The following is a 14,908-nucleotide window of genomic DNA, read 5'->3' as shown; positions in this document are numbered from 1 at the left end:
TAAATAACTGTAAGTAATCTAACATTCTATTTTACAGTTTCAATAGGTGTATGGAATGCAAGTGGATTCGATAACATGCACATTTTTAAATTGTGAATCGCTATAGGCAACTTATATTACATCAATACCATGTCAAACGTAAACATACCACACAATTATTTCAAGAGGGCTGTTTTAATTGTTTGTTATTTGTTTAAACAATTGATTAAACAGACTCTGTTGAAATAAATATTGAAACAATACAAGGTGACAAGTAAAGTCTTGTTTTGAAAAAATTAACTCAAAATAGCATCAAAATTCGAAATTTTTGTCATTATCACAGAATTATATTAAATATAATATTTATGCTTGTTTAATAAGTGTAGATATTTATAATTTTAGCAAAATTAGTGTGATTATTGTTTGTAATCCGCAGTTCCAGCTGTCAAACCGAGTTTCGTACCGACGTAAAACCAAATACATTCACACACGTAAGAAAACACCGCATAAATATTCAAACCTTTAATTCCTGTGATTAATTTATCCACAGAGAATCGAACAATACTGCAAGTGCATTACAATCCGAACGTAAGCATTCTATTTCTTGCAATTCGAACTGCATAACATATACTTATTGCCTGCAATCGCTCGCTTTACAACAAAACACGAATCATATTCAAGGTTATGGATCCCTGGTTAGAACTGGAACGTATCGAAGAAAACGAAAACCCGATAAAGAGTGCCAGTGCCACCGCCAGTGCCAGTGCCAGTGACGACCAGTCGCCGTCGACGAGCAGCGGATATCGGTCACCTTCTGATAAATTCGAAGACAATTTCGACGCGCCACTGCAGCGCCTGCCAGATTCCGACGAGTATCTTGAAACGTTAGGTAAGTCTTCACATTTCACTACTTGATTCGGATAATATTCATAAGATTAACATAAGATTAACTCGTGGATGATTACAGAGAAAAAATTGGCGAAAATTCGGCGTGACCCCGACGTGGTGAAGCAGCTGTCGGCGAAACGCGAGCAGTGCATGATAGAACTGCTTGAGAACACTGATACCCTTCAATACAGCACATTTGAGGAGCCCATTGACAACAGCCACTCGTTCATCTACCGGTCGTTCTATCCCCAAAGGGTTGCGATCAAACGCGGCGAGATTATCGGTCTGGTAAAGAATGACCAGTTCAACACTTCAGATAAAGATGAATCCGATTGATTTGTCGAAGAAAACCGTCGCGCTGGTCACGGGCGCATCCAGGGGCATTGGCAGGGAAATCGCTATGTTGTTGTCGAAGGCGTTATGTAATGGATCCGTTGTTATCTTGGTGAGCTGTTTAAGTGTTAATTTAAATGTGTCGTTTTGTTTATCTGCTATTATGCAAATGAGTGAGAACGTGTTTTTTCCAATCCGATTTACATTCGCTTCAATAATTGAACTTCGGACTCGTTTTTTTCTAATTCAAAGTCGTTGTGTAATTGCAGGTGGCCCGCTCGGAAACCGACCTCCAAAAAACCGAATCGTTAATGAATCAAACCATCAAAGTCTTACGTTTTGCACTGGATTTATCCAAACCGTCACTGGGTGATTATGAAAAAGTCCTGCGGGAAGCGGCGCAATATTCAGCTGGTATTGAGAACGCTATTATCTTTCACAATGCTGGATCTCTTGGCACTGTTGATCTTCTTTCGACTTTGACTGACGCTGATCAATGGCAGACGTTCTGCAATTTGAACATATCTTCCGTGGGTATTCTCAACCCGGTTTTCATGAAGACATTCGCCGCGATGAAGAAGTACGTGGTTAATATCACGTCGTTGATTGGTTCTGTGCCCTTCAAGTCAGCGGGCATGTACGGCCTCGGCAAGGCAGCACGCAACTATTACTTCAAAGTTTTGGCCGTCGAAGAACCAGACTGCGTTGTTTTGAGCTACAGCCCGGGGCCGGTCGACACTGAAATGTTCCACGTCTGCTCGGAGAAGATTCAGGACGAGACAGTGCAAGCCAGCTTCAATAATCTCAAGACAACTAACACGGTGTTGACCACAGAGCAGACCGTTAGTAAATTATTGCGTTTGCTACAAAAGGGCGACTTTTCCAGCGGTGATATTGTTGATTATTATGATTATGAATGAACGGATCTTGCGCTGTTTGTATATTTTTGGGTTTAGAGCTGGGTGTTTCGATTTTTATAAATTTTAAATTAGCCTAATAAATTTATCATGTACATGCACAACTTTCTTTATATTTATATCAATTTGTGACTTGTAGTATTAGTTGCATATGTTACATTGGTTGTAATGTGAAATTTTTAACGTGTAATTTGGGTTGCCTATGTTAAAATAACATTTTGCGAAAAATTCAATTTCTTCGGCGAGTTTTCGATGAATAACACGTCAATTTTTATGTTTAATGTGATTTACGCCTTTAAAAACATGGTAATTTATGTTTGGGGATAAATTATTATTCCGAGCGTGTTTATAAATACCAATATGGTTGATAAATCAATAAGTAATGCGACTTCAAAGAAACTGATTGATGTTTTTGAATGTTTGCGACTTTCCAACAAATCACTTTGAAGTTATTGATGTCAAGCGTGTTTGTTTAAAATGTTTTTGAAGATAATAGTCATATTTATGAAAAATAATGCCTTGCAGAGTGGTAATAAGTCGTCTTGGATGGCAAGACTTGGTAAAATTTCTAGCGCCCGCGCAAAAAGCGCCGCCGCGACGCTTCTCGCACGCATCGACGGCGCGCGGTATATAACGGTCGGCGTTCCTGTTGCTTCAACGCTCCAGTTTAGTGTAGTCCAGCCGGCGTCGCGACGCGATCCCGTTCATCCCTATACCGACCGTACGCACGCACACACGACTCTCGCACCACCGTTCTCTTCGCCGAATCAGCTCGCTCGCTCACACGCCGCCGCCGCCGCCAGCCAGCATCCAGCCCCCGTCGCAGACGGAAGTCGACGCGGGCGATCGCGCGACGGGCAAAGTGCGAAAAGTCGCGCGACTATGATTTTTCCACCGCTCGCCGCCGCTGTTTTGTTTATTTGCGCGCGGGACCGCACCCCGTGAACCACCGGCCGACCGCCCCCCAGGAGAGTGTATACTTAAGTAACTTTTGGATGATGCAGTAAAGGGAGCCGACGAGCGGCGCGGCGATGGTCGATCTCTGCGGCTGTTAATTCGTGTCGCGCGCAAACTTGCGAACTAGTTCTCCGCGCTCCGTGCAACCGCCGTCGCCGACGAAGATTGATCAGCAGCAGCGAGGATCGCCCGCCGACATGCATTCGATGCATTACAACACCACCGGCTACATGCATTGCCGATCCGATTCGGGATTATCGCATCGGCGAAGAGATTGCACCGACGATAGCGCCGACTCGACGCCCTCGGATCTCGAAGGTAAGTCGTCTCTCGCGCGTGACGCTTTTCCGGTTCAATTCTTGTGCGCACTTACTTTCCGAACTTGCGCGGGACTCGCAACACGTTAAACGCAATGCATTCGATGTGATCAAACCCAATCATTCCACCATCAACGGATAATTACCTCTCTCCCGTTAGATTTCCACTCCGGTGAGTTCGGAAAGTAGTCGTTCGACTCTTCTCCTTTCACCTGAGAAACTCACCTGAAACAAAAAATAACTTTGCTTATTATCAAGAAAATACAGAAGAAAAACCCCAACAACAACACCATCGAAAGAACAGGCGTCAAACAACGTCATGCATGCCCAGTGTCAATAAAATAAGAACTCAATTCAATTCCGACGAACTTTTCGTTGTATTGCTCTTCAAGTTGAACAATCGAGCAAGTTGTGCAATAAAGCCAACGCTCATAAATTCGTCACGATGAAGACCGCCGCCAATGTGGATTTGCGCGGAGTGCATTCTTCTTCATGTAAGTTGTAAGTATCCCGTGCGTGTTTGTTTGCGTTGCGTTTTTCGCTTTGCCCGCGATCCCCGCTTTAATAACTGCGGCGCGTAAAGTTGCGATATCGAATTCAAAATATTTTCACTGCTCTCGCGCGCCGTGTTCGGAAAGTAAAAATAGGTTGCGAGAATCCTGTGCAAACACTGAATTCGTGTGTGGACGAATTCACGTGTGCGAAGAAAGGCGCGCGCGGCTTTGCACTGTTTACACGAAAATTTAAAAGCGGATCTGTTTTGTGTATATTATCCATCGACGAATCAAAAATATTTAGACAGGTAATTAATTTTTGAAATATGCGCGAGCGCAGACGAACATGATGCAATGCTAAAAGCTCTTGAAAAGAAAAAAAAAGCGCGCTCAGTTTTATTCATTCATTCATTGCGATATTGATTAAAATCGGTTTCAAGATGATTTTTAACGAAACGCATGCGTTTTAATTGTGTCCAGTTTACTATGGGGATTAATCATGCGTATTGCATCATGATTACGTTCAATTCGCCATTAACGAGCACACACACGCTTCAAAAGGATTTCGACAAATGTGTTTTAGTCCATTGTGCGTGTACAATTCAGAGAATTTCTATGTTTTATAATTAAATTAGTTGATTATTGCATGCACACTGTATGTACCTATTTTTAAATTCGTATAAAGCTTATTTCGCGCACTTAAAATAGATATTCATGGTATTAAATATATTATGCTATTGATCTGCCGCGGGAGTAATTTACTAATGAATAAAATTTCTCGTGCGCGAATAAATAATAAGTGTTCTTCGTCTGTCGGAGTAATTATTTCTTGTTTAAATTATAAAGGGAGGAAATTGAATGCAAATAAGTGCATTGTAGTGGCATAATAATGATTAATTGGTTCTTTACATGTTCATATCTAATTTTAAACTATAAAAATTTAATTTTTGTGAAAAATAACTAGTTTATGTGCTTTTACAAGGTTTAAAACATGTCTATACTAAAATTTAGTCACTCCGTGACTAAAACTCATGATTAAAGTACTTTAGTCACGGCCGTGTTTAAAATACGACTTTTTATGCATTAAAACCGTGGAAAAATTGACGCTTTGAAGGTGGAAGTAAAAAAATAACTGCAAATTAATCAATTTCTCGAAAAAAGCAAACATTTCTTGAAATAAAATTTAATATATTTATTAATAATCAAACTATTTCTTGTAATATACGAGTTAAATTATATTAAACTGAGCTAATAAATTAACTTCTTGTTTTTTTTTGTAAGTAAATTCCCTCCAAAAGTGAATTATTATGTTTGCTGTCTTGAATTGATTGAATGAAACATAATCGTGATTGTGTTTCGGTGTAGACGAGCGAAAAATAGCGTGTGCACAACTGGCAGAAAGTGGATAGCGTTCGGATTCAATCAACCCGGGACGCCAAACACCATTTGCCGCCTTTAGCACACAATCTACTATTGTTTACACTATGAATATGCAATTCAAATTGGCGTTTTAGATGTTATATATGCCCGCGCTGAGCTGTGTCATGCACACGCGAAGCAATCAGGCGACAATCTTCAAAAATAAGCAAATTCTGCGATTGTAAATCAATTTTCATGGAATCCACATGCGCAAACAACTAAAAACTTATCTTGAGCGTGGGATGCATTTCAGTTTCACGCGTAAACAATGCAATTGTATTCGGGAACAATTGCGCACAATAAATTTTCATTACATATTATATCGAGTAATTAATTGAGTATTTATTTAATAATAATGAACATATGCAAAAAGAGAAAATGTAATTTTAATCGATGTTTTTATTCGCGGATAAACAATTCATGCAGACTGCGATTTCGATTAGCAACGTGTTTCTCTATCAATTATTAGTTCTGTTGACAACTCAATTTTCCGTCGCCGGCAGCCGATTGTGATCCGATCAACAATTGGCTGGCTCTAATCAGTTTCATCAACTCGCGCAGTGACGAAGTTTCGTAATTAATCGATGAATATGCATGCCGATACGCTGGCCGATAGCGTTGTTAACAATAACGCACGACATCGCCATATTCCCATTCGACCGCGATCCACTAAGACGATAACGGCAAAGCCCGGATAAGGGCGCTGCGAAAGACAGACTCGTGCGGGAAATTGGAAAAGGACAATTACGGCGCATCCGGCCACGATGTTTGAATAAAATATTTGGATAAAATGTGAAATAATTCGGTCGGCGGACGCAGCAGATTCAACAGGAATCGAGGGTAAATAGACGGCTCCAGCCGGGTGGAATGCCAACTTTGGTACGCAAAGCGCGGAAACTCGCGCAACGTGTTTTAGTGAAAGACAAATATGAAATGCGCGGAGAATAGAAATATCGAAAATAACTTAACTTGCTTCTGTATGCTTTTTGTTAGTGCACGAAGCCGAAGCAGAAGGAGAGGAGGAAAAAAACACACACAAGCTGCGGAAACTAATCTTGCGGTTGAAAACGTTGAAATGTATTTCCTTCGGGCTGAAATAACGAAATTGAAATGCAGACGGGTGAAAACCTGCGCATTGACGAAAGCTGCCCGCCGATAAAAACGAGTTGAACGCTGCAAAAGTTTATGCACGGCGTCCGCCCGCCGGACGCATTACACTGATAAAATTTCTTATTCCAATGGGAATCTAACGACCATCTCAGTTTCCATTATGTTTCGCATTTCTCTGCACAACACAGCAGAAAACTAGATGTTCTAGTTTTGGCGTATCAAGCTTTCACTTGTATTTCTATTCGTTTTCGCATCCTGCGCGCAGATTTTTCGGAGTTTCGGAGCTTAATGTGTTCTAGACTAGCTCGAAATGGCTAATAACATCGGTTGTTTCTTCAGCCACCTGATTTGTACCTAAATATTTCGATAAAATAACATTTCAAGACGTTTAAAATCAAGTTCAAGGTTATCTTATGTAATGCATCATCGAAATTAATTGAGTCGCTTAAAAATAAATTCCGCCGCTGGATTTCGTGTAATAATGCGCCGGCGACCCGAAAATTGATTAGCCGCACGCGAGTGCACGCAGGACGCTCGCGTGTTTGTTCATTTCGCCGACTTTAAATAATAGATTGACTTCTTTCCCCGTTTTTTTTTCTCTTCTTCTCTCGTCTCGCGCTCTTCCGTGCCAAGCAGCTTACGATATCTATCTAGTTAATGGATGCCCTTGCGCGGCGCACATTTGCCAATTCGGTTCGATCCACCGACCGCACAATCCTAGCGAGCAGCTCAGATGTTTCAGATGCTTCGCGGAACGAAACGCCCGCGCGCTATTAGCAAATCTGAGCGAATCCCGCGAGCCGAGGCAAGACAATGCCCGCACGCGAGGTGAACCAAAACAGGAGAATTACAAGAAAATGAGAAATGCTTCACAAAGCAAAGCAAAAAAAAACCGCTAGCTACAACGGGAAATAGAACGGAGAAAAACAAGTAAACAGAAAGAAGTAAACTCAGGGATGAGTAATTTTAAATGAGAGCTCAGACAAGTTTTTCATTTTTTTTCGCTTTTGACTAATGTTTGTTATGTACGATTGAATATTTATGGTTTTCGGTGTTTGGTTGTTGTTGCAGAGACCGAGTCAGGATGCAGCGGCACCGTGTCTGGGCTGGAGGTCGATCCGAACCTGAAGTACCCCGGCTTCGCGCCCATCCTCTACGGCTACATCAAGCAGACGACGCGCCCGAGGAGCTGGTGCCTGGCGCTCATCACTAATCCATATCCTTTTTCAACAACTAATTTGTTTTTAACGCATGGCGCTAGTAAAAAGGTAAGCTTCGTTTGCTAATCTGCAGTCGTTGAAATATTTAAGTTCGATTTGTGAGCGCGTCTCCAAGGACGCGCTGGCGGCGTAAACAGGAATTCGCAACACATATAAGAACCAAGCGAATAAAACTTTCAGTTCCGGCGGCGCTGGAGTTTGCACTCCAATTCACACGTAAATGGAACAAAATTCATCCCAGGCTTTGCAAAAACATTACGCGAATGTAATATTCGTCGAAATGCAACTATTTTATTCCGGTTTTGTTAATTTGTGTCCGGCAGGTGTTCTACGCTTGAATAATTGTTCCCTCAATGAACGTTTAGACATATTCAGCGTGTATGCAAATTTCAAAGTTTGGGCGTGAATGTAATACACCTTCAGGGCGAGTCAATAATTTTTCGATTACCATAAACGGCTTTGGCGTGCGTTTCCGATTCAGCCACCGGGAGGAAAAATCGTTCAAATAAACATGCAAATTGAAATCAACTTGAAAGTGACCGTAACTCAAATATTTCGATATTTGTGAGAAATGGATGGGATTAGCTGCTACTCTACGGCGTAGTGAATAAACGCGGCGCGCAGTTTTGGAAAAGTTATAAAATAAACGTAAACAAACATCGGCATTGGCGCTGCATGCGAGCAGCAGCGGCCGAGCAATTACTAAGTTTAACTTAAGTCGATGGTAGTTGTGGCAGCATTAAAGGCATTTAGGAGGCATTATGAGCGGCCGGAGTAGATGAGGCACAACGAGTTAATGTTGCGCATTCAGAGCTGGCCTAACGTGGAAAAACTCCTTTGCGGACTCAAAACTGGAAAATAAAAACAAACTGCGCACCAAGAGGAAAACTTGGAAAAACCTCTCTTGGGAAATAATTCACTCTCGAAAAGGTGTAGTGTTTCGATATGTTTGCACGTCGCTAATTGCTTAATGGCAAATGCATTTATTTGATTTCTCCTGCTGCCGGCACTACACCACTATTACGGACGATGATTTTATTTACACGTGCCGGGGCCCCACTAATTTTAAAATCGTGTTATATACTGTTAATAACGTAAATATTTAACGAACGCGCAAAGTGCAACCGCATCAGGGTCCTGCTTCGTTTTTCCGCCCGCCGCCGGCGCAGCGGTGTTTTATTTAGTTGTTTTTTTTTTCGTTCGCCGCTGGCGCCTGGGTTTCCAATCCGTTTACTTACATTTATACACAAATCCGGGCGGTGTTCGCGCGCGTGAAAGAAATCAAAATGGATTAAGTGTGCATGCTGAGAAACATAAAAACGCGCGCGTGGAAAACCAAGTCACATGTGATTATCGCCTCGATAACAATGCGGGTAGCGACTAAATTTAGTTCTCCGTATTACATCATGCTCGAAAACTTTTTATAGATTTTTTTCTCTCTCGGCTGCGAACATTTTCCAGCGATTTAAAAATTCGCTGTGTGCATGTCTTGCGGGAGTTGGTCGGTGATTTTTCTGGGTTTCACATGACAACATACGCGTAGCAAAAGGGTTATTTACCCTTCTGCTCCGCTGAGATTACATTCATTAGAGATGTGAGATTTTCCATTCGGAATTTTACAAGTGCTACACGCCTAATACCTTTCTCTAATGAGGCACGAAATTCGTTGCTTTTCCTCTGTTACAATAAATAAAATATAAACGCACTCTATAAAAGTGGCTGGTTGAGACCCAACGATATGGAAAATTAATTTTTCCGGCCGGAAAAAATGTCGTCTGTGCCCGGCGTGTGCCTTTATCGGGTGAACTTCAAGAGATGAAAGGCTACAGCGTCAAAAGTCAAATTTTACCAAGAAACGCACAAATGTGATGGAAACGATTTTCTAGTCCAGACTATAATTAAATATCGAGGTCATGTTTTGTTCCGAAATAATTAAATCTCGGCGCTTAACGAATGATTCGTACAATTCAGTATTTGTAATTTTAAACGATTACAATTCGACTTACAATTTCGACAATGGAACGCGCGCAGCATTGTCTCCGCTCGTCGTGGGAGCTCATTAATTTTCATTATTTCTAATTGCATACGTACGGCTGCGCAAACAAAGGCGGATACAGTGCGAATGTGTTCTTTAAATTTGCGAGCTAAACGGTTTCAGCATTTATTAGTGTAACTCGCGCGCACAGACAGCGCGGATGAAAGAAGCAGCAGCAGCAGCGAGCGGCGAAAGACAAATGAAGCGACGTCGCGAGCAGGTTAATTTATTGGTTTACAACTTAAAGAGCAAGTGTCCTGCTAGTAGTTTTACAAGCTGAGACATCTTTTAATTACATTAAATTTTTTTATTTTTTTTATGAAAACAAAAGAATTTTTTATGTTTTCAACATTTTTTTACTAAAAATTCTTTAATGCGATGTAAAACATGATAAAAACAATAATTATGCAATTCTGTGTTATCCCACAGACAAAATAAACAAAGTTTTAGCCTCCTGACGATGTAAAACTACCAACAAAGTGAAATTTCCGTGCAGGTGGGCAAAAATGATCTCACGTTTAATAAATAATAATATCTACTTAGAAAATGAGGAAAAAGTGAGCAGAAAATGAGGCGCATAATCGCCAGTGATAAATGGCTGGATTTTTTTAATCAAAACCTGAAACCCTAAATTTTTAGGTTTTTTTTTCTTCTTGAGCTTAAAACACTTAAAGGCGTTTTAATACAGGCGCACGCAAATAACTCGAACGTTGCTTCGCATAATTAAACAACATTTGATCGCACAAAGCGCGTAGCGCACACAATCAATACGCATTAAGCTGCGCGAAATTAATAAAGCATGTTCAGGCGTGTGCACGCGCAAGAGAACATTAATTATATCAAAATTCACGAGTTGCAGCCAAACAATGCCGGTGTGTTACGGATCCCTGCTATCGCTGATGTACATAAAATTAATATTTAATACGCCGGCCGGAAAATCAATCAATTTTTGCGTTTAATCATGCATTGAAGATACACGAACGGGTTTTTAGTTTGCATATGCAATTACAACCCCTGCATCCGATGTGTGAGAAGTGTGTATGTATTATGCACACGTACATAGTGGATAACAACTTACGATTCGTAATTAAGGCGCTGTTGGCGTCATTGCAACCGCTGCAATATTTAATTGAGATTTATAATTCATGCACAGCGCAGAGAAATGGTGTGTTCGTAAATAACTCATGCGCACGACGCGCGACCAAAATGCATCAAAGGACGCGACGTTTATCGATTCCGGCGCTCGATGCTTTAATTAAATTCGTCATTTCGTCGGTGCTCATAATATTCTTTGTTTAGATTATTCGTGGAGATATTTCGCGCGGCGCGGCGCGCAAATTCTAGTTTACGGCGACATTTTGCTGCGCGCCGGGGTCGACGTTTTATAAGATTTTTATTATATTTCGCCCAATTTCGGGCAGGTATACACGCGTCGCGGCGCTCCCGCGAGAATTCCAAAAATGAAATTCAACATTGATTTTCGTACAATGTACGAGCTCATGCGAAATTTATGTATATTTTGAATTTCCTGCCGTTGGCCGCCCTTAAACAGCACGCTTATTTTCCCAGCGCGGAAATAAAAGTGTGCCGAGCGAGCGATTTCGAAAAACGCACCAAACAATAACAATATTCAAGATAAATCGCGCATCTACGCAAAAATTCATTTAATATTTGATTTATGAACATACAAATATTTCATTTGTAAGTATCTTAATTATAAGAAGATGTATATTACGTAATTCTCGGAGTAATTAACGAAAATATGCCTTGTGTTGTCAAGCGCACTATAATGATTAAAGACGTGTGGGTGGAGGCGAAGTGGCTTAGTCTAAGATGAAGATGCGAGCTATTTTCGGCCCGCCCGACCACCGCTACGGATAATTCTCTTAATTAAAACCATCGAACGCGCTTGTCGAACAAGCCGGCTCAGGTTGCTTCCACGCAATTAGATACCTATTTAAGCGCAAATCAAATTTATCCACGAAACCATATATAAGTGAATTCCTCTGAAAAATTCCGTGTGTATATCTAAGGATGTTGATGATGCGGTGATGGAGGCGCGCATCCCGAGCGGAAAAGACCGCGAAGTAACGCAATATCTCGACCTTTCGACTAATTGATGCGAAATGACGTGCGGCGCGCAGCGGAAATGTTACCATCCTGTTTTGTTAGTCCGAACAAGAGGAGGCGGCGGCGCGGCGAGACGCGCGTGTTGGCGGCGGTCCAGCAGCCCTCGCGCGCCCGCGCTCCAGCTTTCGGTTTCGCACTGCATTCCCAATACTTTTTTGATGTTCGCACGCCAGTGAACAGGATATCCATGGATCGAGGTCGGTCGAATTGAAAAAACGCAGCAAACGCTGCGGATATACACACAGACGCAGCATTTTTCAACAATTTACTTTCTACATGTTTTGTGTGTGTCGAAAGCGCCGGCATCAAATCAAAAAACCTGCGCGTTATGTTGACTTATAAATACACATTCGATATAATTGATGATAATCAGCGCCCGGCTGCATTGTGAAATTTACAATTATATTACAACACTAAATATCGATTCGCCGGGGCACTCAAATTGCAATCGAATGGAATCAAATTTTACGCTGTTGCGTATTTTATTTTCATGCGCTGCATGTTTTTTCGCTGTGTTTTGTTTTGTTTGAAATTATTTTTATTTTGTGCGCGTACATTAATCTCGCGCGCAGTGCGCGGGCGGCGTGTGTACACAATGTACGTACATTCTGACATTCGTCCCGAAACATTATTATGTTTGTTCACAGCCAGCTTCAATTTCAGGTGCACTTCGAACGTGCAAATTTTCCAGCCCACACACAAAAGCAACACTGACGGGAATTACGAATTATGAGCAATAGTTACAACTGTTTCAACTTTTTTTTACATCGACACGGATAAAAATATCGCCCGAGGCAACAGAAAAAAAAACAACGAAACTCTGTAATTAATTTTATATTTAATTCAGCAACAAACTCGGAATTGTCGAGTGTGCAAATTCGCTTCGCAACTGATAAATTCCCATCGAAACTTTGTGCGCATTGAAAATATCACATGCATTGCGCGATTTTACGCGTGGATTTTATTGCAATTAATGCTGGAGAAGAATTATGTGCGCCCGGGCGGAATACACGGAAAATGACTCTATTTATCGTCATGCGAATGCAAAGTTTCACAATAGCACCTACCGCGCATTGAAACGTTGCATATGTGTAGCCTTGACATGAAAGCCGAAATGTTAACGAACGCGCCACTGTGTTTTTTTTTTCTTCTCTGTGGCGTTGCGTTTCCGAGCGAATGCCCACTTTTCTTTTCGACGCGTTTTTCCTCTCTAGAAGTAAGCAATTAAATGATTTATGTACCGACAGGCATCTAACATCAATTCGGCGCGAAATTATTGTTTACAGCTCGCTATACTTCTAATGAATATAAATAAAAAACGGCGCATAAAAATAGATTAAATATAAATACTGAATTCCGCTGTTTTTTGTATTTGTTTGACACATTTGTGATTCAACAAAAGTATTTTTATCACAAGTGAAAAAAAATTTCCGCTACGCGTAGAAATTTATTATTTATTCTTCATTTCTAAGTTTAATTATGCTGTCTTCGAAATTTATGTAGGTCCGCCGGTGAACAAACCACATACATTTGCTTTCGTTTCCTTTTTCGGCTCTCGCGCGCGTAGAGTTCGACCCGCATTTCCGGCGCCCAACACGTCGTTTCGTGTGTTGCCGTTTCCCTTTCGCGATGCTTTTACCAGCTCCATATCTCGCCGGCGCCGACCCTCAATTATCCCCGTAAGTCCCATAAGGTAGCTGCGTCGGTGCGACATACTGTTCAATAGTCACGCGAAGATTATGAGGGTGACGATGGTGCGGCGGATTGGGATGGAGATGCGCATGGGGTTATGGTGGAGGCGCCGGCGGTCTTGTTGGTGGAGGCGCTGGATAAGTGGCTGTGCGTCTTGGCGCCGCGCGAAGATAACGACGGCAACAAGGAGAATTATACCGTGGCGTGGAGGAAACCGAGCCGGCGTATATACAAACGCGGAAATGTGCTCTAATTGCCACGCTAATCCCAGCCAGATTTGTTTGAGATACAGGCGCCACACTCTCGTCAAACGCGTTGCGCGCGCGCGCTCGTTATTGTCGAATCAACAATCTAACATTCCAGCGTTCAATCATTGCCGGATCTCCGCAACGCTTCCATTAGTGAGATTAGTTTTATTAGCGTAATTACAAACAGCGCGCGCGTAATTCGATTCAAGAAAGTCATAAATTGATTCGGTTTTTTTTTTATAGTTTTGCGCAGCCGGTATTCAACTCAGCCGCAAACAGTTTCAATTGATTTTGCGTTTGGCGCGTTCGTATATCCGTGAGTTAAAAATCCACTTTGCTGCGTAATTGCATCGGACCACAATCGCAACAACTGCGTACGTTCAATTAGATTTTATTTATACGGTCAGCGACTGCCGGCGATTAAAAATATATTATTTCTGGTGCAACATGTGACAAAACCAATTTCTACACTTGTTGCACACATTTTACTACATTAAAAAGCAAAAAAATCACTAAAAAATCAATTTTTATCAATTTTGAGAAAACTAGGATGAAATGGTGATGAGTTGAGCATCTTGACAAATTTGTATCAACGTGTTTGTCCATTTGTTAGACGAACTAATAAGGGTAGGAAAGTTATGCGTTAGTGCCGGCTCGTCGACCGCATCTCTAATGACTGCGGCCCGGGCCGGGCGCGCGAGCACGTGCGACGCGTCCGGGGGCGGCAAACATCTCGTGCGCTAAGTGCGTTTGTTTACCCTCTGCGGCGGATCGTAACAGCCGAGAGATGGAAAATGAACCCGTCGACATGTTCGCAAACATGTATTATACACATGCGAGTTAACAAATACCATTCGGGCGCGCTGAATGCTGGAGAATCAAGGACAATGCGCACAATGGAATCGTGGACTATTTATGAGTATTGGCCTAATTCCCACCGCATGTAATTTCGACTCTGGCAGCTAGTATTTCATGATGTGTGCTGCTCTTTATAGTTTCTTCAGATGTTGGACGCGTGTGTGATGTGGCATCGGGTTTCAGTGCTTTTAAGCGCCGGTGGGCGGACGTGTAATCTTGGATTTTATTTGTTTAACAATTCAGCAAGGCAATTAGTCATTTGCATAGTGGGTAAATCCTCGGCGGTGCAAAATACGAATTGTAAATTAAAA

The 14,908-nt window shown here is 41.7% G+C and overlaps 2 protein-coding genes across 6 annotated transcripts in view; both read left to right on the top strand.

Moving 5' to 3' along the window:
- The first annotated feature begins 752 nt into the window (after positions 1-752).
- Positions 753-2,221, top strand: LOC135789411 (sepiapterin reductase). The gene is made up of 3 exons (XM_065299262.1): positions 753-868; positions 925-1,312; positions 1,470-2,221. The coding sequence occupies exons 2-3, from the start codon at positions 1,163-1,165 to the stop codon at positions 2,118-2,120; spliced, it is 801 nt and encodes a 266-aa protein (XP_065155334.1). The 5' UTR covers positions 753-868; positions 925-1,162; the 3' UTR covers positions 2,121-2,221.
- A 568-nt stretch (positions 2,222-2,789) lies between these two features.
- Positions 2,790-14,908, top strand: part of Ca-alpha1T (Ca[2+]-channel protein alpha[[1]] subunit T) — a 61,746-nt gene continuing 49,627 nt past the window's right edge. For all 5 annotated transcript variants that reach the window (XM_065307609.1, XM_065307587.1, XM_065307602.1 and 2 more), the window contains exons 1-2: positions 2,790-3,392; positions 7,486-7,632. In XM_065307609.1, coding sequence (XP_065163681.1) covers positions 3,272-3,392; positions 7,486-7,632 — 268 coding nt within the window. In that variant the 5' untranslated portion in view covers positions 2,790-3,271. The remainder of the gene's footprint in view (positions 3,393-7,485; positions 7,633-14,908) is intronic.

Source organism: Atheta coriaria, unplaced genomic scaffold (genome assembly GCF_025399875.1).
Source record: "Atheta coriaria isolate IRGN ID8LTWV9N9 unplaced genomic scaffold, Caltech_Dcor_3.1 hic_scaffold_1_pilon, whole genome shotgun sequence".
NCBI lineage: Eukaryota > Metazoa > Arthropoda > Insecta > Coleoptera > Staphylinidae > Dalotia > Dalotia coriaria.
The sequence above is the reverse complement of the archived record's forward strand: the minus strand, read 5'-3'. Positions and strand labels throughout refer to the sequence as shown.

Coding starts and splice junctions, on each gene's coding strand:
- LOC135789411 (XM_065299262.1), top strand. CDS start 1,163: ATGACCAGTTCAACACTTCAGATAAAGATGAATCCGATTGATTTGTCG. Junction 1,313..1,469: donor ATGGATCCGTTGTTATCTTG/GTGAGCTGTTTA, acceptor GTGTAATTGCAG/GTGGCCCGCTCGGAAACCGA.